Genomic DNA, 16,746 nt, shown 5'->3' with positions numbered 1-16,746 from the left:
ACCCATGTCCCCTGGCCCCCCCTAGCCCCCCAAGGACAGGCTTCTCCGGGTGACAGCTCCTTTATTGGGGACCCCTGTCCCGCTGTCCCATCGCGGCTGGCCACCCCCCACCCCCTACACGTGGGTCTCCTGCAGCAGCCGGTCAGTGGTGGTGCTGGACTCGGGGGGGGCCCGGGAGGGGCCGCCCTCCCCGTCCCGCCTCTCCAACAGCATCAGGGGGGCTTCGGCCTTGCCCGGGGGTTCCTCCCCAGGGGTCCTGGCCCCCATGGGGGACACTGAGGACATCTGCTTTGTGATGTCCCACCACAGCACACCTGGGGGCAGCTGCCGCTGCTTGGTCAGCCCTGCGGGAAAGGGGGAGCCATGGCGGGGGGGCGGGCCGGGGGGGGACCCCAGTGCAGGGCCATGTCCCCACCCGCCCCCAGCCTCACCTGGCAAGGAGCTGAGCAGGACCCCCGCCACCACCGTGGTGAGGGTCCCCAGCGCCCCGTAGTACAAGTATGAGATGGCGTAGAAGTCACCCACAATGGCTGGCCTGTGGGGAGAGGGGTCAGGGCCCGCAGGGACAGCTGTGTGACGTCACAGCCGGCAGGGAAAGTGGTGTGACGTCACAGCAAACAGGGAAAGTGGTGTGACATCACAGCAAACAGGGAAAGCACTGTGACATCACAGCAAACAGGTAGAACAGTGTGACGTCACAGTGAACAGGGGAAGCGGTGTGATGTCACAAGGAACAAAGAAAACAGTGTGACATCACAGCAAACAGGGAAAGCAGAGTGATGTCACAGTGAACAGGGAAAGCGGTGTGACATCACGGTGAACAGGGTAAGCAGCATGACATCACACGGAAGAAAGACAGAAGTGTGATGTCAGTGAGCGGTGTGGCGTCACAGCGAACAGGGGAAGCACTGTGACATCACAAGGAACAAGAAAAGTGCTTTTTGACGTCACAGTGCACAAAGCGAGTGCTGTGACATCGCAGAAGCCCCCCCGCCCCAGGCCTCCCCCCTGCTGCCCTGCCCCCCCGTCCCCAAACAATGGTCCCCCCCCGGGCGATGCTCCTCACCGTGGCAGTGCCGGGGGTTTGGTGGGGGTGGGCGGGGGTCCCAGCAGGCCGGTGCGGTTCCCAGCAGCAGTGTGGTTGCGGAGTGGGCAGTGGGCCACAGAGGAGGGCAGCACCCCCATGGTGGCGGCGCTGGGGGGGTACAGGGTGCCCCCCACCGCCACCCAGAAAGAGAAGGCGAAGCCAGCGCCCAGCCCCCCCAGCACGCCCTGGGCACAGGAGAGGGTCCTGCGGCACAGCCGGGGCAGGGGGCTGCAGCGGGACCCCTGGAACCACCCCCACACCCCAGTGGGCTGCAGCGGGACCCCCAGAGCCACCCCCCCCCTCAACGGGCTGTGGTGGGACCCCTGGAGCCCCCCAGTCCCAGTCCTCCCGCTGCAGACTCATGGCCGGGGCAGGGTGCTGCGGCGGGACCCCCAGAGTCCCTCCCCAGTCCCCCTGCTGCAGACTCACGGCCAGGGCAGGGGCTGTGGCAAGACCCCCAGAGCTCCCCCAGTCCCCCCGCTGCAGACTCACGGCTGTGCTGCACATGGGCAGGAACATGCCCAGGACGAAGGCGCCCAGCAGCGGGCCGCTGATCACCCCCATGACGGTGAAGGAGCCCTGCAAGGGGGACGGAGAGCTCTGCCTTGCCACCCAGCGCGGGGCTGGGGGGCTTGGGGGGGTCAAGGAGCACAAGGATGGAGCTTGGCTTTGCCCCTGACCCCCCTGCCGCGGCAGCCCAGCTGGCTCCAGGGCTCTCTGGCACCCAGTGGTGCATGGCGGATCCTGCTTGGCCGGGCATGGTGGGCAAGGGCAGGGGTCTGCGGGGTGACCACGGCCCTGTGCCGGATGCGGCCCTGCGCGGGGGGCTCACCTGCAGCACACCGCCACCCAGCAGCGAGGCCAGAGCAGCCACTGTGATGCACGAGGTGCCGTAGATGAGTGCTGCGGGGGAGACAGGAAAGGCTCAGTACAGCACGGCATGGCACGGCATGGTGTGGCACAGCACAGCACAGCATGGCATGGCATGGCACAGCATGGTATGGCACAGTGCAGCACAGCACTGCACGGCATGGCATGGCATGGCATGGCATAGCACAGCATGGCCCCGCATGGCCCGGCATGGCATGGCACAGCGTGGCACAGTGCAGGGCAGCATGGCGTGGCATGGCACGGCACGGCATGGCACCATGCTGTGCACCATGGCACAGCACAGCTCAGTGCAGCACGACATGGCATGGCGCAGCATGGCACAAAACAGTGCCATGCAACACAAGATGGGAGGAGCATGTGTGGCATAGCATGGGATGGCATGTGATAGGTTGGGGTAGCATGGCACAGCATGGCACAGCACAGCACAGCGTTGCATGGCATAGCATGGCACAGCACAGCACGGCCTGACTGCCATGCCCACTCACACAGCCCCTTGGAGATGAGGGTCAGCCTCTGCGGTGACTGCGTGGGCAGCCGGGGCTTGATGAGGTCCTCTACGGTGACGGCTGCCATGGCATTGATGCTGGTGGAGGCCGTGCTGGGGCGCAGGCAGGCGGCAGCGCTCAGCCCCCATGCCGGCAGCCTGCGGGGGGAGCCCGGAGCCCCCTTCCACGGGGAGGTGTGGGGACCCCTTGGGGCGAGGGGTGCCCTGTCCTCACCTGAGGGTCCCGCTGTAGGCACAGGCCAGGAACAGACCCGGCACCCCCGGGGACGTCTCGAAGATGTCAAGGACCAGGTAGGGCATGTACTGCAGGGTGAGGCGGCTGCAGGGCGAGGCAGGACCCCAGGGGACCCCAGCCCCTGCAGCGGGGCTGTGCCAGGGGCCTAGGGGTCCCTTCTCACCCCTCCACCTTGCTGCCTTCAGTTTGGTGCTGAAGAGGGCAGACCTGGCGGGGGACCGGTACCTGGTCGGGGGCTGAGATGTAGCCAGCCAGGAGGGGGTCGCAGTCCTTGTACAGCGCAAACATCACCAGGCCACAGGCCACCGCACTGGAGACGATGCTGAAGAGCCCCACTTGATTCACCAGCAGTGCCCTGCGAGTGCAGCGGGAGCACGCCCGGCTGAGCAGGGAGGCAGGGGCCCTGCAGGGTGCAGGGTCCGTGCAGGGGTGCAAGGTCCGTACAAGGATACAGGGTCTGTGGAAGGATACAGCGTCCATGCAGGGGTGCGTGCAGGGGTCCATGCAAGGATACAGGGTCTGTGCAGGTGCAGGGTCTGTGCAAGGATACAGGGTCTGTGCAAAGGTCTGTGCAGGGATGCAAGGTGTGCAAGCATGCAGGGGCAGTGCAGGGGTTATGCAGAGGTGCAGGGTCTGTACAAGGGTGCTGGGTAGGTTCCAGCTCCGTGCAGGGCTGCAGGATCCATGCAGGGCTGCCAGGTCTGTTCAGGGGTCCGTGCAAGGATATAGGGTCTGTGCAGGCGTGCAAGGTTCATACGAGCATGCAGGGGCAATGCAGGGGTGCAGGGTCCATGCAAGCATGCAAGGGCAGTGCAGGAGTGCAGGGTCTGTGCAGGGGTGCTGGGTCTGTGCAAAGTGCAGGGTCCATGCAGGGGTGCAAGGTCCGTGCAAAGGTGCAGGGTCCGTGCAGGGCTGTAGGCACTGGGCTCCCTAAGGGGGCCAGGCTGGTGTGCAAGCCACCTCCCCCCGATCAGCCCCTCGCCCCCAATCACTGTCCCAGGCAGAGCAGGACGCAGGGGATCCCTGCAGCACCAAGGACTCACATCCTGGCCTCCCTCTCGGTCCTGCAGGCCACGTAGCGCTGGACCTGGGCCTGGTTGACACCGTACATGGAGAGCCAGACCAGCGTGCCGCCCAGCAGGAAGGTCCACACCGTGTACCGGCTCCGCGGGTCGGGATTGAAGCTGGGCACAGCAGCACACCGCCATGGCGGGGGGTGAGCCAGGGCTGGCACCCACCCCCGGCACCCTGGGGCAGGGCTAGCGGGGTCAGCACACACAGGGGTGCGGGGACTCACTCGCCAAAGTTCACCCTGGAGCCATTGGTGGCGATGCCCAGCACCCTGGCAGGACCCCCCACCAGCAGCACCCCCCGGATGATGATGGCGATGAAGCCGGAGAGCATCACAAAGACCTGGAAGACGTCTGTCCAGATGACAGCCTTCATCCCGCCCTGTGCCGGATGGAGCCATGAGTGAGTGCTGAGGACCCCTGGGACCCCCCTCTCTCACTCACTATGGTGGTGTAGAAGGTGCAGATGGCTCCGGTGGAGAGCAGGGATGCCCAGATGTCCAGACCAGTCACTGAAGGAGAAGGGAAGGTGCTGAGCAGGGCCCCAGGGTGCAAACGATGCCCGGGGTGGGACAGGGCTGAGATGTCCCCAGTGTGGGGTCAGGGACACGATGTAGGGCAGCCCCCACCTCCCCACCGCACCTTGGTTGAGGATCAGGGCAGGGGCGTAGATGACGATCCCTGTATACAGCATCTGTAGGAAGAGGGGGGATCAGCACCCCATCTCCCTGGCACCGCGGGTGCCAGGCAGGTGACGGTGGCGCCCACGGGGACGGGGGTTTAGTGTGACAGTGCTGCCCAAGCCCAGCACGAGAGCGCTGGGAAAACACTGGGGTTTTCATTCAAAACAAGGCTCCCACCGAGCACTATTTGCTTTGAGCATGGAAAACAAGAGCACGGGAACGAGGATGCTTCCCAGGGGCTCAGGGCAGCACCAGCACGGCCAGATCCAAGCCCCTGCTGGGTGCCACGTCCCCGCTGTCCCCATCCCACCCGTGCACCGCAGACACGCACCGTGGCCACCACGTACTGCAGGGTCCCGCACAGCCGGACGCCTCTGCTGAACCGCCGCTCTAGGTACTGGGGACAAGGACAAGGCAGCACGTCAGGGCTGTCCCAGCATCGGGGCACCCCAGGGGCTGTACCGGGGCAGGATGGGTCCCCCCTCCCCGTGCTCACCTCATAGGTGCTGGTGAGCCCCAGGCGGTAGAAGACAGGGAGGAAGAGCTGGGCGGTGAGCAGCGTGTTGAGCAGCTGCCCCAGACACATCCAGAGGAATTTGGCTCCGTACCGGTACGCCTCCGCCGGCACCCCCAGCACCTGGATGGCTGACATGAAGCTGGCTGAGAGTGAGAGCCCCACGGGCAGCGCCGACATCTGTCGTCCCCCCGTGAAAAAATCCTCCGAGGTTTTCTGGCCGCCTTTGGCAAGGCCGTGGAAGAGCCCGATGCCGGTGGAGATCAACAGCATCAGCCCGAAGACCCCGTAGTCCCAGAGGCTGAAGGTGAGCCGCTCCGGCACCCACACCTCCGGGCTCCCCGCCGGGGCCAGCGTGGCGACCGCAGAGGGGGAGCCCCCAGCCAGGCACCTGCAGGGGGACAGAGACACGGCAGGGGGCCGCAGCACGGGGATGTTGTGGCACGGACAGCTAGGCCAGGGCACGGCAGCACCAGTACATCCGAGGGCGGTCAAACTGGAGGGGGAGAAAATTCCGTGCAATTATTGACCGACACTCAACGTGCAACAGTTGGTGCACGGAGCGGTGAGAGTGGCTGATGCCCCATCCCGTCCTGTCCCATCCTGTCCCCATCCCGGGGAAGGTCCGTGCCGAGCAGCCGGTGGGTGTTGGGCTGCCAAGGGCAGAGCCCGAGCTGCAAAGGGAATTGCCCGAAATACCTCCTGGTTCCTTGCCCGCACCGAGAGGAGAGCGGCAGCGGCGGGTCCAGCTGCTCCAGAGCGCACCGGGCACCGAGGCTCCGTGGCTCCGGGGATGACGGGCACCTGAGGCTCACAGCAGGGTGCGGGAGCGATCCTCCCCCCCCCCCCCCCCCCCCCCGTCGGCCACCACCAGCACAAACTGGGAGGGGCAGAGCCGCCGGCGGAGCCAAATTTATCTCCAGCCAAGGGGACAAAACAAACCAACCCTAAACCTTTACCCAGAAAAAAGCAGTGGGGTTGCAGGCAGCTGCCGCAGCGGCAGAAACCCGGGGCTGAGGTGGTGAGGAGAGCAGGGGGCTGGTACAGGGGTCCCTGAGGATGTGGGGAGCCCGATGGGTGGGAGGAGGTGGCTGTGATGTCCTTGGTGGCCGTTGAGGTGGCAGTGAGGTGACAAGACCACAGTGAGGGTCTGGCTGTGCCTCCAGCTCCTTCAGCCCGGGGTGTGGGCATCTGGGAGGGACCCTAAGCAGGGAGGATGGAGCCGTCGAGGGTCACATCCATAACCTCTTCCCTCCTGCACATGCTGGCACCCGCTAACCCCAGGCCACCCCAAGTGGTGGCATAGCACCCAGCACCCCGGCGGGCAGTGTGGTGAGCACGGGAGCTGGCTGGTGGCTCCGGTGAGCACAGGGATGGGAGGATGGCTCCAGCCGTTGTCATACGTGGCACGTAGGTGTGGGGCTGGGCTGGCTTCCTCATTCCCCAGCACAAAGGCTGTGTTGTTTCATCTGGCCCCTGGACAAGTTTGTCCCATGGGAATTTCCCTTCAAATCCTGGGGTCAAGACCAGGGAAGAGCCCTGACATGGGGACGGAGCCACTGCGGGGGCACGGGGGTACCGTCCCTTCGGAGGCATCACCAGAGGAGGGCTCCTGGTGCCCAGGGTCTGGCTCCAGCCCTGGTGGCCTTGTCCCCACTGCCTGTCCTTCGGGATGAGGGGGGAACAGTACCCCCTTCCCAGCCTCTGCCCCGGCTGCGCCCCTTTGCTGGGCTGGTTGGAGTGGCAGAAAGGGAAAAAACACTGAGTGGCGGCTACCGAGCCCTGCCACATCCGCTGGTGGGTGCGTGCGATGCTGCATGTCCCCAGCCCCCAGCACATGCCCAGACCCATGGCGATCCCAAGGGCACGGTGGCACCGGTGGCACCCCAGGGCTGGGCTGGCCAGGGCAGGACTGGGGCGAAGGGGCTGAGCTCATCCTACCAGGGCTGTGAGTGGGGCAGGGAGGGTCCCTGCAATGTGATGCAGGGGTCAGGGGTCTGTGGGCAGCATCCAGCCCCTCGCCATGCGTGGTGGGGTGGGACGGAATGGGGACCGGGATGCCCTGGCAGAGCATCGCCCATCCCTGCGGTACCCACAGCACCAGGAGGAAGCAGGACCAGCCAGGTGCCTGGGTTCGTCAGGGTGCTCAGCACCAAGTGGGGTGCCCAGGGCTTCCTGCCCCTTCACCCCACCCCGGCTGGTCCCTGCCCCCTGCGGTGGCTCCTTTCTGCCCCCCAGCCTGTACCTCCTCCCTTGGCAGGAAGCCACCCGCCGAGGAGGCTGCGGGCAGGAAGGAAGTCACCGAGGGGACTTTTTGACTCTCTCCTTCGCTCGCAGCCTCCGAGCAGCCGCCTACGCAGCCCAGGAACCCCGACACGGTGGCAGAGCTGTGCCCAGGACCTGCTCCCCAGGGCCAGAGCACACGGGTGCCAGCGAGGCCATCAGCACGGCAGCAGGTACCACACTGGCACAGGGGGCTTCGCGAGGTCTGGCCAGCCTAGCCGGGCACCAGGATGGAGCCGAGTCCTCCCTGCCCATGCCTGGGAGCGATGCAGGGCATAGGCGCGCAGCCCTGGGCCAGCTGGCGAGGAGGAGAGGCTGTGGGACAGCCTGGGGAGGGTGGGTTTATCCACGTGTCTGGAGAAACAGCTGTGTGCCTCAGTCTCCCCTTCATCCTTCCCAGGACAGGCTGACCGCAGTCCTGGAGATGCTGCAGGCTTGGCTGCGGGGTTTTACCTGGGGAAGGGTGCTAAGGGGAAGGGCATGTGGGGGGCAAGATCCTGCCCCACATGGTGGGGGGCACGGTACTGCTACTGGGGGGACCATGGTGCCGACAGAGCCCCCCCTGTCCTTGCAGTGCCTGCCATGGCCCCGCTGGGCGAGGACACCCCGCTGATCGGGGAGCGCTCCTGCAGCTTCTCCTCCACCGAGACTGGCACCCTCCAGGTGTACCTGTACCACTGGGCACCCCCCCTGCACAGCCCCCCCGGCACCACCACCGGCATCCTCACCTTCACCTTCGGCGAGTACACGGCCGAGGAGCTCTGTGTCCGCGCTGCCAAAGCCTGTGGTGAGCATCACCCCCCAGCGCCGGTGGGCTGGGGGCAATGGCCGTGCCTGTCCTTGGTGGGGGGCCCCAGCACCCATCTCTGTCCCCAGGCGTGCTGCCCGTCTGCCACCCACTCTTTGCCCTCGCCACCGAGGACCTCAGCTGCTGGTTCCCCCCCAACCACCTCTTCACCGTGGATGACTCCTGCAGCCAGGTGGTGGTATACAGGATCAGGTACAGCCCAGGGATGTGGCTCCCTGGGGAGTCTCTGATGGCTGGTAGGGGTTGTGCGCTAAGGGGGATGTGGTGCTGAGCCCTCTCCGTTCTCCCCATCAGGTTCCTCTTCCCCAACTGGTGCGGGCTGGGACAGTCCCACCGCTTCCAACTGCTGAACGACCGGGCCAGCCCCGTCCTGGACTACCCTGTCATCGATTACCTGTTTGCCCAGGTGAGCCCTGCCAGGCTGGCGTCTCTGTCCCCAACACTGTGACTGCAGGTGGGGTCCTGTGTGGTTTCTCAGGTGTCTGGTACGTGTTAACCTCAGCACAGCCATGCCCTTCACCGCCCTGGGCCATGCCAACCTTCTCCTCCTCCAGCACCCATCAGTCCCTGGCTATGGGTCCTCCTACCCAACTCAGCCAGAGCTGCTCATGGACATCCCACACTAGGCATGGGGCACCCCAGGTTGCTGAGGAGGGGGTCACTGTGTCCCTTGGAGTGGTGCATGCCCCAGGGATGGAGCTGGCTCCACTGGCCCCTGGGCAGCAGCAGGGAACCAGAGCCTGGGGCAGGATGTGACTCAGGGGGGCACAGGGCTGGGGCTGGAGTCACCTCAGCACCCTATAGGCAGTCCAGCATGATAGGGGGGCAAGCAGGAGCCACTGTGGAAGCTTCTGTTAGCTGGGGGGGTGAATGATACCTGCCATAGCCTTGTGCCCAAACTGGAGGTCTTGGGGTACATCAGGCGCCTTGGTTGTAGCATCCTCAGGCGGGAGATGCACCCAGTGCGGGGAGTGGGGGGCTGGCACGGGGACGCCCCCCAACTCAGCCCCTGCACCCTCCCTAGTCCCGCAGCGATTTCATCGGGGGCCGCGTGGAAGTGGCGCTGAGCCTGCCCAGGCAGGAGGAGTGCCTGAGTTTGGCTGTGCTGGACATGCTGCGCATGGCCAAAGAGAAGCGGCAGAGCCCTGACGAGGTCTTCAGCCATATCAGGTGAGCTGGGGGCTTGGTGGGGGACAGCCCGGCATCCCTGGGGACAGCCCGGCACCCACTGGGACAGCCCGGCATCCCTGGGAACATCCTGGCATAACTGGGGGCAGCCCAGCATCCCTTGGGGCAGCCCAGCACCCACTGGGACAGTCCAGCATCCCTGGGGGCAGCCCAGCACCCATGGGGGCAGCCCAGCATCCCTGGGGATAGCCCAGCACCCACTGGGACAGCCCGATACCCACCCTACTTTGCTTCCCCATCGCCGGCAGCTACAAGTCCTGCATCCCTGAGTCGCTGCGGTGCCAGATCCAGCAGCACAGCTTCCTCACCCGCAAGCGCATCCGCCACCGCTTCCACAAATCCCTGCGGAAGATCAGCGGCTGCCAGACGGACAGGCGCTACCTGAAGCTCAAGTACCTGCTGGACCTGGAGCGGCTGCAGCGGCACTGGGCAGAGGAAAGTTTCTGTGTCCGCTTGCCTGGCTCTGCCACGGCCATCACCATCCACGTGGCCGGCGAGAATGGCATCTCCTGGAGCTGTGGTGGCTCTGAGGTGAGGGTGGGTGGCTCTGCTGGGGGGTCCCATGGTGGGGGAGGTGGTGGCCAACCCCCCCGGTCGTGTCCCCCACAGAGTCGCCAGCACTTCTGCGACTTCCCCGACATCGCTGACATCAGCATCAAGCAGGTGAGCCGGGAGGGCAGCCCCGTGGAGAACCGCGTGGTCACCCTCACCAAGACGGACAACCGGGTGCTGGTGAGCCGGGGGTGTGGGGGGGGAGCCCTGGAGTGGTGGGGGGCTTCGGCTGGCACAGGGCTGACCCCCCTGCCTGACCCCAGGAGGTGGAGTTCCCCACGCTGCGGGAAGCCCGCTCCTTCGTGGCTCTTATTGATGGCTACTACCGCCTGACGGCAGATGCCCACCACTACTTCTGCAAGGAGGTGGCCCCCCCCCGGCTCCTGGAGGACATGGAGAACCAATGCCACGGGCCCATCAGGTGGGTGCCAGGACCCTCCCTCTCACCAACCCCAACCTGCAGTTGACCAGGGAAGAACTCACTTGGGCAGGAGCCACCAGTCCCCATTGCGACACTGGGGCCACCCCAGTGCCTACCAGTTGTGGGGACACCATGGTGGAGGGGTGAGCAGTGGGGGTCCCCAGGGTCCCCCCGAGGGGTCCCACGCTGGTGATGCCCCAGCCTTGCTGTTCGCAGCTATGAGTTTGTGGTGAACAAGCTGAAGGTGGCAGGGAGCCGGCCAGGGCTGTACCTGCTGCGCCGCAGCCCGCAGGACTTCGACAGCTACCTGCTGACCGTCTGCGCTGAGGTGAGGTGGCACTGGCACTGGCACTGGGTGCTGGCACCGCGTGGGCTCCTGTGCTGGGTGCTGCGCGTGTCACCGGGAGGGGAACACAGGGCTGAGACTCGGTGCTGGCTCGCTGGGACGGTGCCACCAGCGATGGCCCATTGAGATGGACACAGATCCAGGGCCACAGCAGGCACCCACAGGGCAGGAGGGGTTTGGGGGGCTCCCAGGGGGACCCCGCATCGCTGAGCCCAGCTCTTGCCCTGCAGACCCGCTCCGGCCAGGACTACAAGCGCTGCCTGATCCGCAGGGACGAGGACGGGAATTTCTGGCTCTCAGGGGTGACCCGGCCATTCTGCAGCCTGCGGGAGCTGCTGGGCACCTATGGGCGCTGCGGGCTGCAGGCAGAGGGTGCCCGCATGCGCCTGGCTGCCTGCTGCTCACCCCTGCCCAAAGGTGACAGCGCCGCTGGGGGGGGACGACAGGGCAGGGCTGCGCACGCCCCGGTGCTGTGACATCAGGGAGCAGGCTGTGTGACATCACAGGGTGGCTTGTGTGATGTCACAGGGCGGCTTGTGTGAGGTCACAGGGCAGGCTGTGTCACAGAGCAGGCTGCGTGACATCGCAGAGCAGGTTGTGTGACATCACAGAGCAGGCTGTGTGACATCACAGCATGGCTTGTGTGAGGTCACAGGGCAGGCTGCATCACCACAGAGCAAACTGTGTGATGTCACAGAGCAGACTATCATAGAGTGGGCTGTGTGACATCACAGAGCAGCTTGTGTGAGGTCACAGGGCAGGGTACATCATCAGAGTGGGCCATGTGACATCACAGAGCTGCCTATATGGTACCATAGCGCGGGCTGTGCATGTCAGAGGATGAGCTTTGTGACATCATGGAGCCGGCTGTGACATCATGGCGTGGGCCGTGTGAGGACACAGCCTGGGCACAGCCTGCCCCAGCCACCCCTCACAGCTGCCCCCCTCCCCTCCCCCAGAGAAGTCCAACCTGCTGATCGTGCGGAGCGGCTGCCCCCAGCCCCCCGGCTCCCCCGCTGCCCCCCGCCGCAGCCTCAACCAGATGATGTTCCACAAGATCGACCCCCAGCGCCTCACACGGGTACGGGGCTGGGGGGGGGGGGGGGGCAGGACACTTGTAGGCGGCGGCACATGGCCAGGGACCCCCCCAGCAGCGTCCCCCTCCTGCGGCAGGGCGAGAACCTGGGCCAGGGCTCCTTCACCCAGATCTACAAGGGCATCAAGCGGGACCAGGAGGAGGACGGGTACTACCAGACCAACGTGGTGCTCAAGGTCATGGACAGTAGCCACCACAACTGCTCTGAGGTGAGGCGGCAGCAGCTCCCAGCCTGACAGTGGGGGATGGTGTCCCCCCGCAGCCCCCCCTGAGCCAGCCTCTCCTCGCTCCCAGTCCTTCCTGGAGGCAGCCAGCATCATGAGCCAGCTCTCCCACAAGCACCTGGTCCTGCTGCACGGTGTCAGCCTCGGGAAGGACAGTGAGTGCCTGTCCCCTTCACCAGGCGCCGTGGTGCCGCGGCCGCACCCCGCTGGGAGGGTGAGTGCCAGAGCCACCTGTGCCACCCACCCCCCTCGCAGGCATCATGGTGCAGGAGTACGTCAGGTACGGGCCCCTGGACCTCTACCTGAAGAAGAAGCATGGCGAGGGCAAGGTGACAACGAGCTGGAAGCTGCAGGTGGCCAAGCAGCTGGCGTACGCCCTCAACTACCTGGTGAGCCAGCTGCTGGCACGGTGCCAAGCGGTGGTGTCCCGTGGTCCGTGTGTCCTGCAGCTCCTGCATGTCAGCATCCCCCGGATCCCATGCATCCATGTCCTGCAGCTGCAATGCATCCGTGTCCTGTGGCTCCTGTCTGCATCCTTCAGCACCTGTGCATCCGTGTCCTGTGGCCCCCACGCATCCACATCCCATGGCCCCCACGCATCCACATCCCACAGCGCCCATGCATCCATGTCCCACAGCCCCCACCCACCCATGGCCTATGGCCCCCCCCACATCCACATCCTGTGGCCCCCACGCATCCACATCCCATGTCCCCCACCCATCCATGTCCCACGGCCCCCATGCATCCATGTCCCACAGCCCCCACCCACCCATGGCCCACTGCCCCCCCACATCCACATCCCACGGCTCCCACACATCCCTGTTGACTCACCCCGGCTGGCACCAGCTCAGCCCTGTGCATGGGGCTGCCCCACAGGCTGGGGCAACATTGATGGTCCTCGCCCCTCGCCCCTCCCCAGGAGGACAAGAAGATCACACACGGCAATGTCTCTGCCAAGAAGGTGCTGCTGACCCGGGAGGGGGATGTGGCCAGCGGCAGCCCCCCCTTCATCAAGCTCAATGACCCCGGAGTCAGCATCACCGTCCTGGCCAAGGACAGTAAGTGCCGGGGCTGACCTGACACGTTGGGGGGTGGCAGGGCCTCCCCGGTGGGTGCTGAGCAGGGCCGCCCCCCTCCCCCCAGTGCTGGTGGAGCGCATCCCCTGGGTGGCCCCCGAGTGCCTTAGTGACCCCAAGAGCCTGGCGCTGCCGGCTGACAAGTGGAGCTTCGGGGCGACCCTCTGGGAGATCTTCAGTGGTGGCAACATGCCTGTGAGCCTGCTGGAGCCCCAGAAGGTGAGGCTGCCCCATCCCGCTGCATCCCAGTCCTGACTCTTCTGCCCCATCCCATTGCATCCCAGTCCTGACCCTCCTGCCTCATCCCACTGCATCCTAGCCCTGTCTCTTCTGCCCTATCCCGCTGCATCCTGACCCTCCTGCCCCATCCTGCTGCATCCCAGTCCTGTCCCTCCTGCCCCATCCCACTGCATCCTGACCCTCCTGCCCCATCCCACTGCATCCCAGTCCTCAGCATCCTGACCCTCCTGCCCCATCCCACTGCATCACAGTCCTGTTCCTCCCACCCCATCCTGCTGCATTCTGACCCTCCTGCCTCATCCCATTGCATCCCAGTCCTGACCCTCCTGCCCCATCCCACTGCATCCTGACCCTCCTGCCCCATCCCACTGCATCCCAGTCCTCAGCATCCTGACCCTCCTGCCCCATCCCACTGCATCACAGTCCTGTTCCTCCCACCCCATCCCACTGCATCCTGACCCTCCTGCCCCATCCCACTGCATCACAGTCCTCAGCATCCTGACCCTCCTGCCCCATCCCGACTCTCCTGCCCCATCCCACTGCACATGGGTTCTCCTTACTTATCCACTGCCCAGAGAAGACAACGTGCCACCTGTCCCAGCCCAGGATTTCTGTGGTGGCCCAGGTCACACTGGAGAAGGGGCATGGCTGGGGGGACATGGGCACCCAGGGCACCCATAGCACCTAGAGCTGCGGTCTCACAGGGCTCCGGAGCCCCCCAGACCCAGTGTCCAGTGGAGGTGGCTGCAGGGTCTGGCACTGCAGGGACCAGCTATAACCAGCCCCCAGCCTCATGTCCCACAGCCTTTGGGGGATGCTCACGGTGAGGGGTTTGCACAGCCTGGTGAGAAGTGGGTGGGCTGTTCAGGGTCTGCATGGGGGGGGGGTCACAGGGCCAGGCACCCACAGCCAGCCTGAGCACCCTCTCCCACCCTCGCAGAAGCTGGATTTCTACCAGAGCTGCCTCCAGCTCCCTGCACCAAAGTGGACGGAGCTGGCCACACTCATCGCCCAGTGCATGGACTACCAGCCCTGCCGGCGGCCCTGCTTCCGCGCCCTCATCCGGGACCTCAACAGCCTCATCACCTCTGGTGAGCCCTGGGGTGGTGGGGGGCTGGGCTCCAGATCCCCGCGGTGCCCTCACCACCCACCTGCCCCAGATTATGAGCTGCTCTCAGACGTGTCACCCATGACCGTAACACCCCGGGACAGCTTCTGGGGGTACGAGCCCCTCACCATGTGCCAGGACCCCACGCACTTCGAGGAGCGGCACCTCAAGTACATCTCGTTGCTGGGCAAGGTGAGGAGGGTGGGGGGAAGAGGGGACCCCATCCCCCAAGATTTAGTGCACAAGTTTCTTGCACACACCCCCCCCTGCATTTGGGGCATGAAACATCCCCTGCTCGCTTAGTTTGTGCCCTGTGCGTGGGGTCTGGGGGACACACCAGGTGCTGGGAACATGGTGGGGGTCTCTGGGGCCCCCCAAGGCACCCCAGCATTCCCACCCGGCTCTCCCCGGCCAGGGCAACTTTGGGAGTGTGGAGCTGTGCCGCTACGACCCGCTGGGTGACAGCACGGGCGAGCTCGTGGCGGTGAAGAAGCTGCAGCAGGATTCGGCCAAGGAGCTGCTGGATTTCGAGAGGGAGATCCAGATCCTGCACTCCCTGCAGCACGACTTCATTGTCCAGTACCGGGGGGTGTGCTACAGCCGGGGTGAGCACAGCGTGGGGCAGGGGGTGGGCAGGGTTCCCCGCAGCCATGCTGCCTGCACCCAGCCCCGGCTCTGCCCGCATCCCGGCTGGCGGGTGATGGATGTGTGTGCAGGGTGGCGAGGGCTGCGGCTGGTGATGGAGTACCTGCCCAACGGCTGCTTGCGGGACTACCTGCAGAAGAACCAGCCCCGCCTGGAGCACAGGACCCTGCTCCTCTACGCCTGGCAGATCTGCAAGGTGGGACCCCAGGGGCTGGCAGCAAAGGGGGTCTCACTCCCCCACAGCCGGGTCGGAGCAATGCCACGGCTCATCCAGGGGATCGCAGCCCAGCTGGGATGAGCGCCCGGGGATGCTGCTGGGTCCTGGTCCCAGCAAGCGGCTGTGTCCCACGCAGGGCATGGAGTACCTGGGGGCACAGCGCTGCGTGCACCGGGACCTGGCCAGCAGGAACATCCTGGTGGAGAGCGAGACCCACGTCAAGATCGGGGACTTCGGGCTGGCCAAGCTGCTGCCGCAGGACAAGGACTATTACGTAGTGCGAGAGCCTGGCCAGAGCCCCGTGTTCTGGTGAGGGTGGCACCGGCTGGGGGACATGGGGCTGCCAGCGCGGCTGGATGCGGTGCTCAGCATCCTCCCACTGGCAGGTACGCGCCTGAGTCCCTGACAGACAACGTCTTCTCCCGAGCATCCGATATCTGGAGCTTCGGGGTCCTCCTCTATGAGCTCTTCACCTATGGCAACAAGAGCAAGAGCCCCTCGGAGGTAAGACCCCCCTGGGACAGGGGTCCCGCTGCCCCCACCCTGGGCCCACTACCTTTGGTAGGAGCCCCCTGGGTGTGGCCGCAGTGGCCGGGTGCTGATGGCCATCCCTGTAGGAGTTTCTCCGCATGATGGGCGCCGAGAAGATGGCACAGATCATCTGCCACTTGCTGGAGCTCCTGAAGGACAACCAGCGTCTCCCAGCGCCAGCCGGCTGCCCAGTGGAGGTGAGGCGGCGGTCCCAGGGTCCGGTAGGGGTCCTGGGGGGCCACCAACACACTCCTGTGGTGGCCCCATCCCTTCTCCCCAGGTCTACACGCTGATGCTGAGCTGCTGGGCCTTCACCCCTGGTGCCAGACCCACCTTTGGGGACCTGGCCCCCAAGATTGAGGCGCTGAAGGATGGCCGGAGCAAAGCCCGTGGGTAGCCCCCCCCGGCCACCCCCCAACTGGGACCCCAGCCACCCCCCAGCACCAGGTGGTGGCAGACTGACACATGGCCGCAGCGACGCTCCCACGTGCTTTAAGGGCTGCGGGGCCAGAGAGGGGATGCAGTGTGGGGGGACACAGCCCCCCTTGCACCCCCGCCATGCAATGCTGCCCTGTCTCCCCCTCCTCCGCAGCCGGCAGGACCCCCATGTGATGCTGCTTGTCTTTGACCCCCCTTCTGCCTGTCGCTGCCCCCGCCACGGCAGGATTTGGCCATTTTCTAGTAAAGTTTGGTGAATTTGCCGGCTGGGGTGAGGCAAGAGGGGATGCACAGGGGGAGGGGACATGCAGGGAGAGGGGACACGGGGCGGGGGGGGCCGCACCGCACATCCCAGTGCAGGGATCCCAGGCTCTGCACTCCCCGTGGGCTTTCCCAGGGGGTGGCTCCAGTGGGTGCCCTGGCCCGAGGGTGCGGATGTCCTCATGTGCCCATAGAGCCATTGCACTGGCTCTGCCACGGTGGCACCCATGGCACAGCACCGCATGGTACCCGTGGCTCAGCACCCCGAGGCTTGGGCAGGTGGCAGCTGTGACCATGACACCATCCTGCCAGGCTTTGCTGTTAAAT

The 16,746-nt window shown here is 65.7% G+C and overlaps 2 protein-coding genes across 3 annotated transcripts; one reads left to right on the top strand and one right to left on the bottom strand.

Moving 5' to 3' along the window:
• Positions 1–65: 65 nt before the first annotated feature.
• On the bottom strand, positions 66–6,425 carry SLC5A5 (solute carrier family 5 member 5). Its single transcript, XM_055706705.1, has 16 exons — positions 6,389–6,425; positions 5,685–5,865; positions 4,968–5,481; positions 4,803–4,868; positions 4,431–4,482; positions 4,233–4,300; positions 4,016–4,170; positions 3,762–3,902; positions 2,944–3,073; positions 2,698–2,786; positions 2,464–2,576; positions 1,920–1,990; positions 1,580–1,666; positions 1,067–1,272; positions 432–535; positions 66–344 (listed from the first exon to the last, which is right to left on the bottom strand). Exons 1-16 carry the CDS (start codon positions 6,423–6,425, stop codon positions 115–117), a joined length of 2,244 nt encoding a protein of 747 aa, XP_055562680.1. The 3' UTR covers positions 66–114.
• Positions 6,426–7,288: 863 nt separating this feature from the next.
• Positions 7,289–16,421, top strand: JAK3 (Janus kinase 3). 2 transcript variants are annotated; one of them, XM_055707970.1, is made up of 24 exons: positions 7,289–7,441; positions 7,843–8,055; positions 8,145–8,268; positions 8,371–8,482; positions 9,101–9,246; positions 9,513–9,795; positions 9,874–9,927; positions 10,080–10,237; positions 10,454–10,565; positions 10,814–11,000; positions 11,543–11,664; positions 11,757–11,888; positions 11,974–12,058; positions 12,159–12,292; positions 12,823–12,961; positions 13,047–13,198; positions 14,160–14,310; positions 14,380–14,519; positions 14,743–14,932; positions 15,044–15,168; positions 15,326–15,498; positions 15,576–15,693; positions 15,807–15,917; positions 16,001–16,421. In XM_055707970.1, the coding sequence occupies exons 2-24, from the start codon at positions 7,851–7,853 to the stop codon at positions 16,115–16,117; spliced, it is 3,270 nt and encodes a 1,089-aa protein (XP_055563945.1). In that variant the 5' UTR covers positions 7,289–7,441; positions 7,843–7,850; the 3' UTR covers positions 16,118–16,421. The 2 variants fall into 2 exon arrangements, with proteins under 2 accessions (XP_055563945.1, XP_055563943.1); XM_055707968.1 differs by having other exon boundaries at positions 9,874–9,996.
• Positions 16,422–16,746: the final 325 nt, after the last annotated feature.

Source organism: Falco cherrug, chromosome 4 (genome assembly GCF_023634085.1).
Source record: "Falco cherrug isolate bFalChe1 chromosome 4, bFalChe1.pri, whole genome shotgun sequence".
NCBI classification, from domain to species: Eukaryota; Metazoa; Chordata; class Aves; order Falconiformes; family Falconidae; genus Falco; species Falco cherrug.
Note: the sequence above shows the minus strand (reverse complement) of the source record. Positions and strands in the feature narration are given on the sequence as shown.